This window comes from Cinclus cinclus, chromosome 18 (genome assembly GCF_963662255.1).
Source record: "Cinclus cinclus chromosome 18, bCinCin1.1, whole genome shotgun sequence".
NCBI lineage: Eukaryota > Metazoa > Chordata > Aves > Passeriformes > Cinclidae > Cinclus > Cinclus cinclus.
This window is the reverse complement of record NC_085063.1, coordinates 7,252,971-7,270,720: the sequence shown is the minus strand read 5'-3', so window position 1 is coordinate 7,270,720 and position 17,750 is coordinate 7,252,971. Positions and strand designations below refer to the sequence as shown.

Sequence of the window (17,750 nt, the reverse complement as noted above, 5' to 3'; positions counted from 1 at the left end):
ACAAACACCATTTTATATCCTTTACAACTGTGCACATCTAACAGTGAACAATAAATCTATCTTACTAATTACACATTCAGCTTGTTATAACCATCATAAAAAGTACAGCTGGTAAAGCCATGAAATGATGTCAAATCATATTTCTGCTTTCTGGAGAGAAGTTGGGTTACTTTCCAGTCTCCTGATGAAGCCGAGTGCTCGAAGCCACACGTGGAAACAGCTGCCAGCTAGGTCATCCACCTTTAATTAGGTAATGATATTGTCTTTTTCCTACCCATTTAAAAGAGTTTGACATTCTGTAATTCAAAGTGACTCAGGTGTTTATCACAAAAAGCTGCCTTAGGAAGAAATTGAAGCATGTGGTACTAAATCCAAAAGCCAGTGTTTTCTCCTCAGCAGCCAAGTTCAGGCTGCTCAGCCACAGTTATCTAGAAAAATGGAATTGCCTCCATTTCAAAGAGGGTATCTGAAGTATGGTCAGCTAAAGATGTTTCTGAAACCCCCTTAGAAATGTGGGAAGCACAGCCAGTTCTTCATGGCAACCTAGACCAAGGAACACAAAATCTCTCTTAAAAAATTATCTGAGATTCATAAGAAAACACTGTTCTCACAAAAATATGTTAGCTGATTCAGGCTGGAGGTAATGGACTCTGGCTGCTGGAAGCTCCCTCTTGCAGAAGACAGACACTGGAAGAACATCCCAGCAAGTGGCAGCATTGGAAAAACAAGGGGCTACTTGCTACATGAAAGGGAGGTAAATTAAATTTTCACATGTTCGGAGGAAATACCACAGGACACATTTATACAAATATGTCTGAATAAAACAGGCAGCATCTGCTTGAAAAACTGTCTCATTAGCTGCCCCCACAGTTCCCGACGCAATTTGGCTGGACAAGCAGTAATGCTAAAAAAATTAAATTTTACCTTCCCATATCTGGATGCAAAGGTTCCCGTGAGTAAGGAGTGAAAAATAATTATCGTCTCATCCAAATCCCACACAAACACACGCTGTGATGACAGATGGGGTGGAAAAAAGAAATATAGTTATATATTAAGCAACTGCAAGAACAGGTTCAGTCAAGAAATATGTCCTGTTGGACTAGAGATTTTTAAGATCTCAAGCCATTTGGACAACTGACTGCGGATATTTTATGAAAGCAGGCAAAATGAAACATCAAGAATTTTGGAACTATGTGTGTGCTGGCCATCCCAAGAGCCTGCTCTCCTAACAGCCACAGAAATCCCCTGTTGTCTGTCAAGTGAGGGGAACAAAACATCAGGCTCAGAAAAAGCCCAAAGGAAAAAAAAACAAAGGGTACATATGAAGAGCAGTTTGAGATGTTGATAACACAGAAACTGAGCAATTGTTTTGACTACTCGTGCCTGCAGGTTCCAGCTGTATTACTAATTTGGTTCTGTCTCTCAGATTTGCTAACAGAGGCAATTGTTCATCTTTGCTGGACGTACCAAGGGAGTATAAATTAAAGTTATTACCTCAATCTCACTGTCAGCAGTAGGGGAAGGGTCGTTGCTTCTTTTTGACCGGGCTCGTACCTTGCCATCTGACCCTCTGTGATGTCTGTCTGTCTCTATATCTTTGGCTGGTGTTGTTGAATATTCCCCTATTAGGAGAAAGAAATTCCATTGTAAACCTAAATTTTGCATTGTGTCACTGTAATTAGAGCATGAAACCTTTTATTGAAAAGCAACAGAAACACTGTGAAAACACCATGAGAAAAATCTTACTCCTCTCACACCAACAGCTAACAGTGTTAAAGAAATGTTCTAAGACTTGTTAAAATAATTTCAAAAATCACCAAAATTGCATATATAACATTTTATAAAGCACAGGTCACTTCCAAAAACCTCATCAAAATTTTCACTGGAAAGAAAAAGCTTTTGGAATTTTACTCCCCCCATTCTTCTCAAAGACAGAAATTAGAAAGGCAACAGAAACAGAATCCAAGACCAATTACACTTCTGAAATTTTTCTTCAAATATTTTTGGTTTTGGCTTTTTTAAAAAATTTGATGACTGCTAATGATTAAAAATATACTTTCAACATCAACTTTTATTTAAAAATACGGAACTAACCTGTTGAGCCTTACCCCATTTCTCAGAGGATAGTATTTTAGCAATAACTGAGAAGAGACGGTTAAAAATAAACTTCCAGTTATAAAGTATCTGTTTGGATTGGCTTGAGTTTCACAGACCTGTCTGGGTTTCACCCACCTTACATTACAAATCCTTTTCAAACATATTTTTCTTTACACCTTGCTAAGTTGTGGCCTCTGCAACTTCCTAGAGTAACCACACTCTTCTTCAGAGAAGCTGGGATTGTGCCTAAGAAGCCTTTTTGAGATCATCCTTTCTCAAGAAGGCTGAGATAAGATCTAAGGAACGGAAAATCCTCCAACTGCTTTTAGAGCAGCCTGTGACCACTTCTTTTTAAAAAAAACAATACTAGTTTATTTTTCTTTTAGAGCAACCACAGATGTTGAGATTTATTTCTTCGTAAGTCAGCAGACCTTCAGTGGGTGTGTGCTGTGATCATCCACAAATTGTGTGGTGTCTTATATAAATGTTATTGCACGCCAATGAAAACTAGTAGGGAAGTGATAGCTGAAGATTGCTCTTGAACAGGACACTGGGGGATCATAATCTACCAGTAATTCCATAAACTACTTAAGCTTTGAAACTTTAAAATTAGGCATTCAAAGAGAGGACATTTTTGTGGCGTGGAATTCATCTTGAACTTTTGTATAGACACAGATTTTGTGTAGGTTTTTTGAAGAGGAACTTTACCTTGATGTAGTTGATTATGAGTGCACAATATGTCATATTGTTGTAAGAGGTGAATATAATCTTTGACAAAAACATGGGCTAAACAGTCATCAGACATTGAGGAAACTGAGAATTTTTCAGGGCGTGGCTGTTTGCTTTGAATTCATCATTATTCATGTCAGCCCTCAGCACTGATCTGGGGTTGCTATGTCATTATCTTATCTTTCTGCACTACCTTAGAGGAGATCAAACCTCAAACACTCATGAAAACAACACAGGATGGTTTTAGAGAACTTGGATATTCCAATCTCTTCCCAAACCCCTGTGGTAAGAACCATTCAATGCTAAAAAAATCTGAGCTACCAACACATATTTTAAAAAACTCCAACAACGAGATGATGGTGTTTTATATCTGCAGATGGTTGAGGAACACAAGAGAGGCACCTACCAGAGAGGGATTCTGTGCTCTGGCTGGTGATGTTGTGGGAAGACTCCTGCAGGGAGTAGGTGGAGGTGGGGATGGCCGAGGGGCTGATGCTGTTGGCAGACACGTATGGGGAGCTGTAGGATGAGCTGTAATACTGAGAGTACTGGCTCTGAGGGAAGCTGGGATACGAGGAATACTCCTTGTAGGGAAAAAAAAAAAAAAAAAAGAAACATCTAACTCCCATGTATCTGGTTTTATCTTACAAACAGGTAGGCCACCACAAAAGCTGTGTTACTTGTGTTATTCCTGAGTCATGGCTCAGGAATGTTTCACTGAAGAACTGCATTTCATTCACTTAGGGAAAAATATATAAATAAATTACATTTCTGCTTCTCCCAGATATAATCCTATTTTAACATGACAGACTAACCAACAAGTGATCAGAAATCTGGCAAGTTCTGGGGTTTTTTTACAGGATTTTAGTTATCACTGCTGACACATTTTGAGTTACAGAGTTTAACAATTTTATATAAGAGTGAAGTGGGGTGGCTCTCTGAAAAGGGCCATGATGGAACACATAATCTTTGTAAACAACAAGATACCTAAGAAATTGCAAGAACAGAATGAATAACTGGTGAGGGAAGGAGCAGAACAGGTTGCATTTTCCCACAATCACCAATATCTTCTGATCCATTGTTAGGCGAAAAAAATTAAAAGAAAGTAGCAATTTTTTTGCAGCAATGCTTATGACAGTCTGCCAGACTCTTTCAGCAATAAATAAATGCCTGACTGATCTTGCCTACCTACAGAAAAATGAACTAAAACTATGAGGTGCAAGTGACCTTGGGGAGCTGAGGTATCAAAAAACTCTTTGCCTTGATTTTAAGGCTCCCCAAGAAACCCCATACCATTATCCTTGCATGTTTGGTGGGTGTATTGTGAAAAGCAGGACACTGGAAAACAATATAAAATGGATCTCTGAACAATCAAAGCATAAAAGGTTTAATTTGTTTCTTTTTGTTTTAATTGCAACTCCTGTCCTTGTCCACTGAATTTGTTTTTCCAGATAGTGAAATGTGCTCATCCTCTGGGCATTGTCTTTGAGCAGAAGGCTTTTATTTCCTCAGATATTATAATTAGTCTTTGGTATTAAATAAAATTAAATAATAAATAGTCTTCAGAAAGACTAAAAGCACTTTCCTCCTTAACAGCTTACATCTTTGTCTGTGACAGCTATTTCATTAACTTTCAGACACCAGGGAGCTCTCAAGAACAAAGACTCAAATCGTCATAAGAACAATTAGACTGAGAAAGAAATGAGATCATTTGTTTTCTTCTACAGAAAATGACAAAATAATGAAAAAAGCCCAGCTTCCCCCCCCCCCGTTTAGGTAACCCCCATACTTCATTCAAATGCCCTTCTATCAGTAATGCTGATGTTTTAAGCCCAAGCTGAAGCAACAAAGAAACTGCCTACTGTTGTCATTAAAAATACAAGTCAACAATCACCTTACAAACAAGGAACTGAAATTACTGGCTAACCAAAACACATTTTTTGGGATGGTGTTCTCATTTGTTTGGTCCAAACAAGAAGAGCCATTTGCTACTGAAAAACATCTGTCGTGTGTTTTATTGATACCCACACATTCCTAGGGTATGTGAGGCATGGAGCCCATGGACAGGTGTGCTCTCAAAGGGGAAGGGCACAGACAGCTCAGATGGCTCAACACCCACCAGGGCCTGCCAAGGCTTCTCTCAGATTGTTCACATTTACTGCACCGTGCCAAGACAGCAGACAGGATCCTAGAAGCCATCCCCTCTGGAGAGGACACACAACATATCTGAAAGTTGCAAAATGGCAGAAAAATGAGGAAACTCTTGGCACTGATGCAGCAGCAAGTCAGAGACTTCCAGGGCACCCTCCTTCTGCAAGGACTGAACTCTGTGTGTGTGTACTAAGACACATCTTAAAATTAACTAAGATTTCTTGAAGTCCAGCAAATGGACAGGCCCAAGAAGTAGAGCAGAATGGTGTTCAGCAAAACACAAGGCAATACCTTCCTTAAACACATGTGAACACTAAAATAATCTCTCCGATCTAGAAATCTTCCAAGAGGTTTACAGTAAGTGACAAGGTTACCAGCAAGAGATGCTGAACCATACCTGATGCACAGCACTGAATCCTGCAGAATTTGTCAGTCCATTGGCTCCCTGGTAAATCCCTGTTGTGCCTGAGGGAAAGAGTATCACAGACATAAGATACACCAGCAATCAAAGTAACAGGGTATGTTAATTCAAATAATTTCCAACACGAAGTGATGTACCAGCTCACTACATTAAAGTATGGCACAAATCTGAGGCCGTAAAAACTCTGGGCTATTATTGGGGTTTACTGACTGAAAGGCATTCATTAGATACACTGAAACATTGATTATTGGGCTGTGAAACACATCTGGGACACAAGGATTCAGCCCAGATTTAAAATTCAGTTACTTCCTTTTACAATAAGTAATGGAACAGTGTTTTTTATCTCCTTCACCTGTAGGAAAACCCCTCAGATCACATAGACATCCTCCCATGTGCCTGTTTCATGCATGGGTATCCTGCCATGTGTCATAACTGATCAGGTATCCAGGAATTTTCAGAAGAAAAATCTGGTCCCTGATGTCAATATTCCCAATGTGAGAACAATATTGCTGAGATTTCTGGGACAACAAAGAGCAAAGATATTTCATTGTCCTGGGACATTAGGAGAGAAAGGATGGACATGGTTCTGTCCCAAGGGAAGCAACTGATGCTCAGCCAGGCTCCCTCAGCTGAAGGAAGCATCACCACAAAGATTCTCTTTGGAGAAGCAAATGTTCAGATTGGATCTAAAGAAATGGTCTGTCTTTGCCTCCCATCGGGCCAGTGGTAGCAGAACCATAAACTCTCCTCCCCTCTCAAGTTCTAGCCTTGATTTAATACCACTCTATGCTGGTTTTGATTTCAGGATTCTTCATTTCACTGGGCATGTGAAAGAGATCTGATTTTGGTGCTGCCTGGCTGCACTGGGTTCATCTTGGCTTCATTCTGTCACCTCAATGCACCATCAAACCGAGCCCTAATCAGGCCTTTGGCCTTTTTGTCTCATCTGGTTCTCACCATGTGAATGCCTTGGAGCAGAGCTGTCTTAGCCATGCGACACTCTGCACGTCTTCTGTGGCAACCATCCTCCCAAGTTCCACTTGCTTGTTTTTATTTTAGGACACCAGATTAGCTGGGGAATGGACAGCTGAACAAACTCCACTCTGCCAAGTGCAGCTACAAAGCACGTGCACTGAGGAATAAATCTCAAGCCAAAAAGAAACAAGAGAGAGGACTCTGCCCTCCAGAACTAATTTGTTGCCACGTGTGGTCTTTAAAATGAAAATAGCAGAGAGGAAGAAAAGAGAGTGCAGGTGACTGCCAGGTAGCTGCAGACCTGGGTCTCCCCAGGGTCCAGAATGTGCTGGCTGGGAGCTGAGCCAGTGCAGGTGGGCTTGGGTGATGCCTCCTCCTGGCATTCCTGCCTTGGATCAGTGTCCAATCCCTCCTGCTTCCAACAACCCATATGGGGAGACAGCACCCCATAGACAGCAACACATTCAGCTCTTGGCATTTCCCCACTTCCCACCCGTGACAGGTTTCTGCAGGTTTTCCAAAAGTCACAGGTATGCAGCAAAATGAATATATTCCTGTGGTAACAGCATTTCTCACCACTGTGAAGGAGAGTAATAGAGCCCCAGTGCTTACAGGCAAAAACAACTTTCACAGAAGACAAAACAGCTCTTGTACACCAGAGCTTGAAACAATACAGGGGGGAATTTTTGATTTTCCTAAACTGTCATTTAGAAACAATCCATCATCCTTTATTAAAGCTGTCAAGAGGGGGATGAGTTACCTCGAGGGACTCACGCTTTATGTGTAAATTGTGATGAGAACATGTTTATTGCTGTGCTACCTGCACATGATACTGTAGTTTCCTGGTTTCCAAAGAGTCAGAGAGAGTGAGGAAAAGGAGGGATGTGCACAGTTGGATTAAACTTACTCAGGACTTTGCAGCAGCTGTGAAGAGTGAGTGTGTCCATGCACACACAGGTAAGTGAGCAGAGAAGAGGGCAGGAATGTAGAGATGAGAGGATGGGAATGACTCCACAGCTTCCCACAGTGCACTGTGACTGGCCCCACTGGGGTGGATTTTACACTGAGGTTTTGTAAAATATGTTTTTGGGTTTGCCACTTTGGCTGAGCTACCCAAGTTCAGGTGTCCCTACAGGCCACTGCAGGCTGGCTCCCTCTGCCCAGGGGATTGTCAAAAAGCAGGAGAGATTTTTTGTCTACATACTTAAATACTTGAGAAAGTGCTGAAGACTGGTAGTCCCTATAAACTGAAGCTCAACCTGGCGACTCAGGTTTTTCTCTTCTTTTGGCTCCTGTCATTGTATCCTGACCAAGGAGAACTACCATCTCAGCACTGTTTGTCTAAACTGAGATCAAACACAACCTTTTTCCTTGCCCTCCAGCAGTGCATTCAGAGATTTGAACCCCCTCCCTGCAGTACACCTCGAGAGCTGCTAAGCTCAGTATGTCCTGGCAGCTCAGTGTGACAACAGAATAATTACAGATAAGGACACTGGGGACAGCCAAAGTCAGTAAACACTTGGAATTTCTTCCCAGGTGAACAAAGATGAAAAGCTGTGAGACTAAAAAAAAAAAAAAAAAATCAATTATCTGCATGGAAAAGGAAGCTCTTAAAGATTTAGGTTTATCAATATTTGTCTTGGGAACTATTATAGCTCAGACCCAGTTCCACTTGACAGGCCAGACTGGAGAGACCATGTTTTCAGTGATGCACCCTCAGTTCAAATGGCAGGAAAACAAACAAGTGCCACAGGCAGTGGAGACAAAGATAAACCCTCTTTCCTCTAAACAGAGAATGAGGCCTGCTGGTCACAATTTCTGTGAGCAGCCTTGCAGAGTTCAGCAGTTCAGAACACATACCAGAACCAGCCCCAAATGTTTGCTTTTCCTCCTTAAGTTGTTGGTAGGAAATAAACACTTCCATAACAAAATTAATTCTGCCAGGTGCAATTTCAGTTTTTCATCAGTAAATTTTACACTTAAGAAGCTGGAAAATTATCAACAGATATTGCAATTTAGCCCTATTTCCCATGTAACCATTTTTCCCCTCAACCACTTTCCCAGGTAATAGCACTTCTTGTAATATTCAGAAAAAGACTGGAATGAGGTTTGAAAGTGGTGCTGTGTGGAATGGGGCTCTCCTAGGAAATCCCTAGGTAAGCAATGTACATGAATGTCTGGCCCCCTCCCATTTCTGCCTATTTTTACAGAACTTTTGCTTTCACATATATTGGCTTTTTTCCATGGACCTCTGAAGACTACACACACTCTCAAAGTGAGGCTGGTTTTACATTTGCAGTACTGCAGAGGTGGAAGCAAGTGATTTGTTTCCATCTATCTTGGTAGCTCAATGCCAAATAATTACATTCAAACTCCCTGCAAATCAGAAACAAGCCTAGGATCTCCCCCTTTGGATCTTCTCCATATGGAATATGGCTCACATCTGTGTTCAATCAAGCCAGTTGCTAAATGTCACAATGCCCTCATTCACAGGTAGCTTAAAGAACATTTAGCTCATAATAAAACAATCTGAACTCTGAAGTAGAACAGCTCTTCAGATGTGTGGTACTGTAAGTGTTCCTGTAAAGTATTTATATCACAAACACACTCACATGGAAAGACACGCCATGAAAGGTGTCCACATGCCAGGCAGAGCCAGTGCCATGATTTTTCCTCGATAAGTAGATGTGGCCCTTCTCTGTGTGAGTGTGCAATGGTAACATGTACAGAAAAACTCTTTGTGAGCCAATGAATGTTCTATTCCTGCTCTCAAACAGATGGATTTCATTTGCTATTTTCCCTTCATTCACTTTTTAATTCGAGCATTCCAGAAAAGCCTATGCCATGGTCAATGATCATTTCAATGGTGCGTGATCTGGCCTGTGCTCCTACAAAAACTTTCATACCAGCTTCTCACCCTCTACATCTGCCTTTCAGTCATTGCAGTATCAGGCTGCATTTCTTCCACTCCTTGCCAGGTATGAGCAAGTAAAGAAAAGAAAGGAATATTCATGGTTCCTTTTAGTGTATTCAGAACTAAGCTTATTTAGTTCATTTTTTTCAGCTTATGAATGGTATTATTAATGTATGATACAGGAATGCTGGTGTCTTAGGGAGTGGTGATTATGAAGACAGGATGGGCCTGTGGTGTAGCTCAGATCAAAACCACAGCAAGCTTTGAAAATCAGGTTAGTGTGCTTGTCTTTCACAGGTCAGAGGGGCCCTGACAACAGGGAGGTGTTCTCCAAGCCTCCTGTACTGCTCAGAAGAGAATAAACTGCAATATTTAGAAGAACAGATGGTTTGAACTTTCAACGTTCAGTGAAATACCCAACAATCAGAGGAGGAGAGGGCCAGGTTCAGCACAGGTGGATAGTTTCAGTGTTTATCACAGCTCTCTGGGCAGCCAGCAGCAACTTGAGTCCAGGAACACTTAAAAGATGCAACACTAAAGGTGTCTACAATGGGCATTTCTGAGTATGTTTGTGTCACAATTTAACTCCCCAAAAAACAGAATGATGAAGCTTAGACCTAAGCATTTCCTCCGACCTGTAGATGAAACACACAATAGTTCCACAGAGAGTTCTCTCAAAGGATTATCTGGCCATTTAGGACTAATAAAATAAAAGCCTGCAGGGCTCAGCTGAATTGCATGGTATTTTACAAGCCTGCACGCAATGGTTTGTGCATCCTGACATCACCAGGCTGTTTTCCTGCAGGAAGCACTGCTGACTGTGAGTGATGCAGGCAAAGACCCCAGTGCACCTCCCTGCACAGTGTGCATTGCTCTGTGCTATGAACAACATCTGCCTGAAGACTTCCATGGCCATTCAGTGAGGCTCTTTGCAGTGCTTTAACTCTCTGACAAGCTAATGTTTCCTGCAGTAAATACTGCCTTCTCCAAGCTGCTACATTTTTAGTGAGAGGTTAAGCACTCATCAAAATTACCTCCCACCAGCTATACTCTAGTGCCTTGTAAGGTTCCAAATCCTACAACATCTGCCTGCATTTACTGAGCAAGAAGACTCATAAAACCTTGCATGGTTGTCAGCTGTGGAGGCATTTCAAGACTATCTAACCTGTTAAAGGAGAAGAAAAAACTCAACCCATATGTACTTTACAGCAGATTGCTCAACTGTTTGCCATTAGGTGTAATGAACCCTTCCCCAAAAAGTCTTGTATTTCTGTCTGGAAGGGCTCAGACAGTGCAGGGAAGAGCACATTGCATTGACCTAGATGAAAAGCATTATTCTACAATGTTACACCACTTGACATCAGCAGTGTCTGGTAAAGGACATTGTTTCCAAAAGCATATGAACACCTCCTGCAGATGATACTCTCAGATGCAAAACCCATTCAAAGTAAGTCCATTTGCCTCCCACCACAATCCCATGCAGTCCTGTCAGCCTGACCAGGTGTTGGAGGGCACTCTGAATGGTGATAAAAAACACATTTCATGGTTCAGTTTTTCTGAGTCAAAGCTCTTCCTCTGCTCCTGGGACTATTCAACCTACAGAGCCTCAAAGAGCTTTAATAAGTGATGACCAGAGCAGCTTTAAGAGCCGGGCTTCACCATCCTTTTGAGCTTAGTCATCTGTATAGCTCAGCCCAGATCAACAGTGGTGTTGAAAGTGCTGGGATGGTTTATAGTTACTCTTAGGATTTGAACCATGGGAAAGCAGTTAGATTTTACTGTACTTTGAGAAAGTGTTCTTTTACCACTTCTATCTAACAATGCTACAACTATAGAAACAAATCACACTGGACTGTCTTCAAAAACAAATAACAAGGAAATGTTTTTGGGCCAAAAAGTGAACATCCTTACAGTAAGGATGCAGACTGTTTCTATGCAATACCTTGTTGAAAAAAACAACCAGCAAAACTAACTTTATTTGGGTGACTCCATGCACACCAAAGACTCCTGCAGATGCAGTTTCATCCTGGACACAATCCATCACTGATGGACAACAAGACATGATAAAGGAAAACTGGATTTGCCACCTCGTATGCTAATTGGTGGCCACGAACCTCCAGTTCCCAAGTCAGCATTCAAATCTAAGTGGCCTTGTCACCTCTACTGTCATGCCACTGGAGATAACACTTGCCCTGTCAGCTCAGCTGTTACTCAGCAATTCTCTTCCTCCTGAGCCACGTCAGTCTCCAGTGGAAAAGAGGAGGCTGGTCAGCACATCTCCACTCTTTGATCCATTTACTCAGGATCCCTGTAAGTCTCAACAGAGTACTCTAGATCCAGACATTTGCCTTGAGGCTTTTCCAGCCTCCATGCACTGCTGCAGTATTGCAGGGGCTCCAGGAGAGCCACAACAGAGAAAACTGTAAGAAACTTGACAACAGTAGAGTGATCTTTGTCCTGGTAATGACTTGTCAGCATCAATTAATCTGCCAGTAACAGACTTTCCAAGTTAAATTTTTAGCCTCCTCTCTTTATCTGTGATAACTCAATGGGCTCCTCCTCAGCCAGTGCAGGAATTCTCTTAGTTCTAGAGGTCACAGTACTGCAGTGCAGAAGTGTCAGTATTTAAACCCTGCCAATATACACAAAAGGGACATCTAAATTACATATAAAAAGGCCCATGCAAGAGTGGGCATGGAGTGCTGCAGACTTATCCACTGCCAGCAGAATAGTTCAGAAACTCCTGAGCTGCACAGCCTGTGCTGACTGAAGCAGGGTCAGGCTGAACTTGTCCACAAACATCATCCCAGTCTCTCATCCTACGACTGAATTCTGTTTTTCCCTCCACAGCATTACCTCACACAGTGCTTGGAGATGACTTACAACAAAAGCAGTACCAGTCCTGCACAGCACCACGAATCTGATGTTTCCTAACTTTCAAATGCTTGACTATGCAGGTATGAAGTTTCTTGATGCACATTTTTATATGTAACTTTACACTAGCTCTTCTACTGCCTTCTAGACATTTTCAAAATCATTAGGTATACTGAATCCATTATTCAGCGAAGCTTCCATAAAGTTTTAGTATATTCTTTGCCAAATGCACTGTAAGCTGAATATTCAAGGCCAAGTTCATGTTGTCCCAAGCTGTTACCATCCTATGTTTTTGGATTTTGTTATATCCTACAGAAGCAATGAAAATAAAATCCACAAAGAGAAGTCTCTGTGACATCCAAACATCTCTGTGACTGTTTTGTGTGCTGATTTTGCTCGTTAACTCACGTTTTGAGATTTCTTTCTGAGCTCCACCAATGCTCCCAAGACAGTCAAGCAGCATGTCAGGGAAATGTCACTTCTTTCTTCTCTGTAGATTCCCCACTCTCTTTCTCCCACACAAACTTCCCTTTCTGACCACACAAGCATTTTTTCTGTATTTTCCTTATCCAGTCCCTTTGCTATTGCCCTACCTTACAGCTTCTCTGATTCATGATTTTTTTCTCACAGCTGCTTCCATCTCCCCAGTGCCACCTCTGCAAGCCTGATGACAAAGTCACACAAAACTCTCGAGGAGACACCTCCAAAACAAATGCTCTGCCTCAGAGAAGACTCCTGTTTTGACTGTACTAGTTAATATTTAATTTTCCATTAAATGACAAGAATTAGAGCAGAGCTTTCCCCTTGGGTAACAGTAGCACAGATCCTTGCAGCCCACAGTGCATCACTGTCAACACCTTTACCTCTCCCACGGACTTCCCTCTCCTACAAGTCAGCTCGTTTTAAAACAAAGTAAATGGAGCACAGTCAGCCCCTGGTGCTTAAAAATCTTTGAAAGGGAGACTGTGCTGTTATTCTGAGGAACCTTGTATTTACACTGCAAAAAGTGAGGTCTGACCCCTCCTGAAGAGAGGCCTCTCCCTGCTGAACCCACCACGGAGCTGAGCACAACTTTACTGCCATGGCTTTAGACTGCAATTAATGCAAACCAGCTGTGGAGCAGAAGTTTTGAAAGAAGCTGCTCGTTTTCTACTGAGGTTTTCATTTTACCAATCTAAGGCATCTGAGTGACAGTTTGCTGAGAACATGCTCTCACTTTCTTTTTCAGACTTCACATGGATTCACTATCTGGATGCCAAAGTGTGATCCACATGTCTCAGGTGTAGATTGGAATTTCGTCGCTATTTTCATCACCAAGTACTTCAAGAAGCAAGTTTAAAACTAAATATGGACTTCCTTTGTAAAATTCATGAAGGCAGAGGTAACTGTTCAGGCCAAATTGGTATTTATGACCTCGTATTAAATTTTTAAAGCACGAATTGGCACACAATTGCAAGAAATTCTGGCATCTCTTGGGAAAAAAAAAGTCTAGATTATCCAGATATCAACAAGGGTCAAAATATTTTCAGCGTAAGAAAACATTTTAATTGAATAATTATTCAGATTTTACTTGTTCTCAGGCCAGGAGAACAATTCATAACCAATTCACTCCACAAACATAAGCAATATATATAATTAATCCATTTTAAATCAGTGTTGCACAGAAGAAATGTTAATTCCTATTCATTCACTACTTCACAGCTCATCAGAAGGGCTCTACAAAGAAAACAAATGCTCAGCAGTAGCAAAAAATTTCACTGCATAGGTCTTTGGTCCCAAATTTATGTCTGTCCCAAGCTCAACACTGCTTTGCAATTCCTTGGCAAAGGAAAGTTATCCCAGTTACATAACTGGTTTTTCCTTTGTAATGTAAAAAGTATTTTGTGGGTAGATAGATTTGGATTTTAAAAAACCCCAAAAAAGCAGTCAAATCTTTTCCTGCCCAACAACAGCATCCACAGTGGTCTTTGGCCAGTTTTAACTGTTGTGCAACTTCATAGTTTCATACCAGCTGTCATTTCAGCAATTACAACTGAAGAGCAAGGCATTGTCTAGGAATTAATGACAAGCTGAGAAGAGATGGCCTAATGTGCAATCAAGGGGTAGCACATGCTCTTGCAACCACAGGAAATGCTCTATAAGCTGGCTGTTACTGCACTCTCTGCAGAGCTGGTGGGTTTCTGGCTTAGCTAATGTGCTGGCACAATTTTCTCTTTGTATTTTACATAGCTCACTAAATGCTAAGTTTCTTACATTCCAAAGATTTCTCCCCCACCCTCAGCAACAAGCACTTTCCTCAGCTGCCAGTTAAGACAGAAAGGTTTTGGGGGCAGAACTGGAAGATAATCTTTGTGTCTCATGTTCAATTTCTGTCACTGAATAATAATTTTACCAGAAGTCTGAGCAAATCACTGAACTGCTAAATTGTCAGAAAATGTAAACTCAGAAAAATGTGTGCTAAGAAGTGAAATATATTTCTAATACCAAGCCCAGGGTGTTTGGTGATTTGGTGCTGTAACTGAACACTTACATGAGGATTGATTAAATGGACCCTGAAGAAACATTTCTTTCCCAGCATGACAAATTTCCCACTTTAAAGGCAAAAATCTAATGCAAGATGTTACCTCCCCTCCAGATTCATGACTCTAAAAGTGAGTACCATCCCCAGACTGACCACAGACATATTTCAGATCTCTTCATTATGAAACAAGTAGTTTTCTAAATGCAAGAATGACATGGAACAACCCTGTACACAGCACTGGTCAAAAAGAAAAAGAAGGGAGGAAAAAAGTCACTCCTTCAGAGCAGATATGTGAATACCAGATTTCAGTCTGAACGATACTTGAAGCCTGATGATGTCCACTGTTACTTGGCAATTAAAATCTTTATCCACAGTACCTCAGCAACATGTTTTTGTGTCATTTTTATGAGCTATGGAACTTGCTAATCTCATCTTCTGTATTTGTACATGTCTGTGTGACACATTGCATTAGCTATTTGGTTAACAAACTCTTCCACAATCAATTTTGTTTCATGCTAGGGAAGCACGAAAATATATTTCCCCTTCTGGCTGGCTTTAAAATAGCTCTTTTTCTTTACCACTTACTGACCAAAAGGCTGTTACATCATTTTTGCTCTTTAGTGGATCCTGTTCTTGCTCAAGAACCAGGATAGAACTGACAGCTGGAGTACAGGATGAAAAGCTGAATGCTCCCCCTTTACACCTGCATCACCTGTGTTTGTTCTGCAAACAAACAGACCTGAGCAGAGAGCAGAATCTGGCTTCAGAAATACCATTTACTGCTCCCAGCCTCACAGCTATCCCAGCCTGCCAGTGCTGCTGCCAAACAAGCACCAGAGGGAACAAACCAGCACCAGCCACACTGCACTCACTGAAGGACAGCATTTGTCCTAGAGCCCTGGCAGACACAAATCTGTCACCTACTCCTTGGTGAGTGGTGCAACACCTGCAGTGGGCACTTGTTTGCTGCTGTAACTCGTATCTGAGGGGACAGTGAGGAACCAGGAGGGCTGAACAATCTGACCACCCACCCTCACCCACAGAGGAGATCATTATGCTGCTCTGGCACTGGTCCTCAGTGGAGGCAAACAATACAAACTTATTTCATTTATGCACCTGGGCTATGAACACCCTACAATACCTGCAGAGAACAGCTTAAAAAAAAGTTTCTTCCCCTGCACTTTATAAGAGAGAAGTGAGCAGCAATTGGAGATACCTTTCCTTGCTGAGCCCCTGACCATCACCCTCTTCAGGATCTCTCTTCCCACATGATGCAAAAAAAACATTTTGTCTTTGAACTGGGTGTAAGAAACTTGACCCCTAAAGCCCCCCTGAACTTTTTAATAAAAATCTATCGATGAAATTTTCCCTTTTCAGCTGGTTTAGCCCATCACCAGCCAGGTCCCAGTGGTCCTGGAGCTGGGTGGAACAGGCAGTGATCATGTCCCCACCCCTGAGTGCTGTGGCGTGGGAAAGCCCTGAGCCCACATTCCTGGGTAGCACTCAGCACAGGAAAGCTCCTGGCTGCTCACTCAAACCTCTCACTAGCACTCAGCAAGGTAAATAAACCATACAGTCAGGGAGTTCAGACTGCTCCTCTCACGAGGAGGAGAAGGTGGAAATACTTGTTTACAGGAAGACACATTTACTGCTGTTCCCTGTGCCTTGCAGTAAGCACCTACCACTTGCAGAAACTGGTTTTTTTCCCCTATTTTCTTTTGCATTAAAGGCTTACTGAGCTGGCTGAAACGATCTTCCTGGAAGAAGATCCTTCCTGAAGATCTTCCTGAAAAGAAGTGATTTTACCTAGCAGCACATCGTGGCCCTGGGGCACGTTCATGCTCTCACACAGTTCTTCTCAGCCTGTTTTGGTCCAGCTTATGGCTGTGTCACTGCTGTTTGCAAGTGTAACATTTTCAAATGCTGATGCACAAAATTTGCTTGTCTAAACCTCTTGGCTGAACAATGGGAGCACCTTAAAAACCTCAGTCCTAGGAAAGTCAAGAGTGCCTTCTCAAAAGAGCACGTGTGAAAGTAGGACAGGTGAAACATCAAGGAGTCCAGGTGACAAAAAATCCCAAACCCATAGGTTTCCTTTTTCTTTTTTTTTTTTTTGGTGCCACATCCAACACAGGTGTCTTCAGCATGTATTATGAGGTATTCAAGTCCCAAAAACCACCTCAGTGTAAGAGATAATGTTCTCTGACAAAACCAGCAGGTGAAGTCTCAGCCAAGGGTCAACTCTCAGTCTTCAGCTTTCTCAGATAACATCTGGAATAAAGTGGATTTTACCTTGTTTCCCCTGTTTTCGTAACTGTTTAGGACTTCAGTAGCTCTCAGACTTACAAGTGGATGTGTGTGTCCACTTTTCTCTTTCAGGACTGAGAAGAATTAAGAGAATTACAAGACATTTTTGCAAAGGGGACAGCTAAGTATAATGCCACAAAAGAACCTTTTGCATAAAACCCTCAACAATATCAAAAAGCAAAGTGATTGGCTTGATCTCTCTCCCCTTCCACAGCTTCTGCCAGAGTTTGGGAAAGCCCTGCAATTCCTCTGGTTTTCCAACCCTTGGAAACTCTCAGAGGGATGGACAAAGCCAGTGCAGAGCTTTACCCTCGTGTGTATTCGTCTCTCCTCAAGGAGAGTCACTCACATTTTTCTTAGTATCAAAGTATCAAGCTGTTAAAAAAGAATAATAGGGAGAATATGCAGCAATTTAAGTGCAGAGCAGTTTGTTCAGGCCAGCATAAAGCAGAAAGAAGCATAATACTGACAGGACTGTTTGCATGAAGTGTAAAACCACCTTTGTTTTGCATCCATCAGAATGCAGGAATTCACGCCAACACAACAATCCCAGGTATGCAGTCATAGAATTAAGAAAAGGAAAACACAGTTTCTGCAGAAAGACAAAGCTTATATTGATCACAGGTGAAATTCTGCTAGGACATCACACTGTTAAATCCAGTCTCTCAACCACAAACCAATGCCTTGATGAGCAAAACAGATGAAGCAGAGACTCACCTCCTTCCCAGTGCTGCCTGCCTGCACCTACAAGCTTTCCCCAG

General features: G+C 41.8%; 1 protein-coding gene across 5 annotated transcripts in view; it reads right to left on the bottom strand.

Annotated features, from left to right (window-relative positions):
* Positions 1 to 17,750, bottom strand: part of EYA2 (EYA transcriptional coactivator and phosphatase 2) — an 87,584-nt gene that overhangs the window by 24,603 nt on the left and 45,231 nt on the right. For 4 of the 5 annotated variants that reach the window (XM_062505252.1, XM_062505255.1, XM_062505250.1 and 1 more), the window contains 4 exons: positions 5,375 to 5,442; positions 3,233 to 3,410; positions 1,495 to 1,622; positions 925 to 1,008 (listed from right to left, as the gene is read on the bottom strand). In XM_062505252.1, the coding sequence (XP_062361236.1) occupies positions 925 to 1,008; positions 1,495 to 1,622; positions 3,233 to 3,410; positions 5,375 to 5,442 (458 nt within the window). The remainder of the gene's footprint in view (positions 1 to 924; positions 1,009 to 1,494; positions 1,623 to 3,232; positions 3,411 to 5,374; positions 5,443 to 17,750) is intronic. The other variant, XM_062505254.1, reaches the window with a different exon arrangement.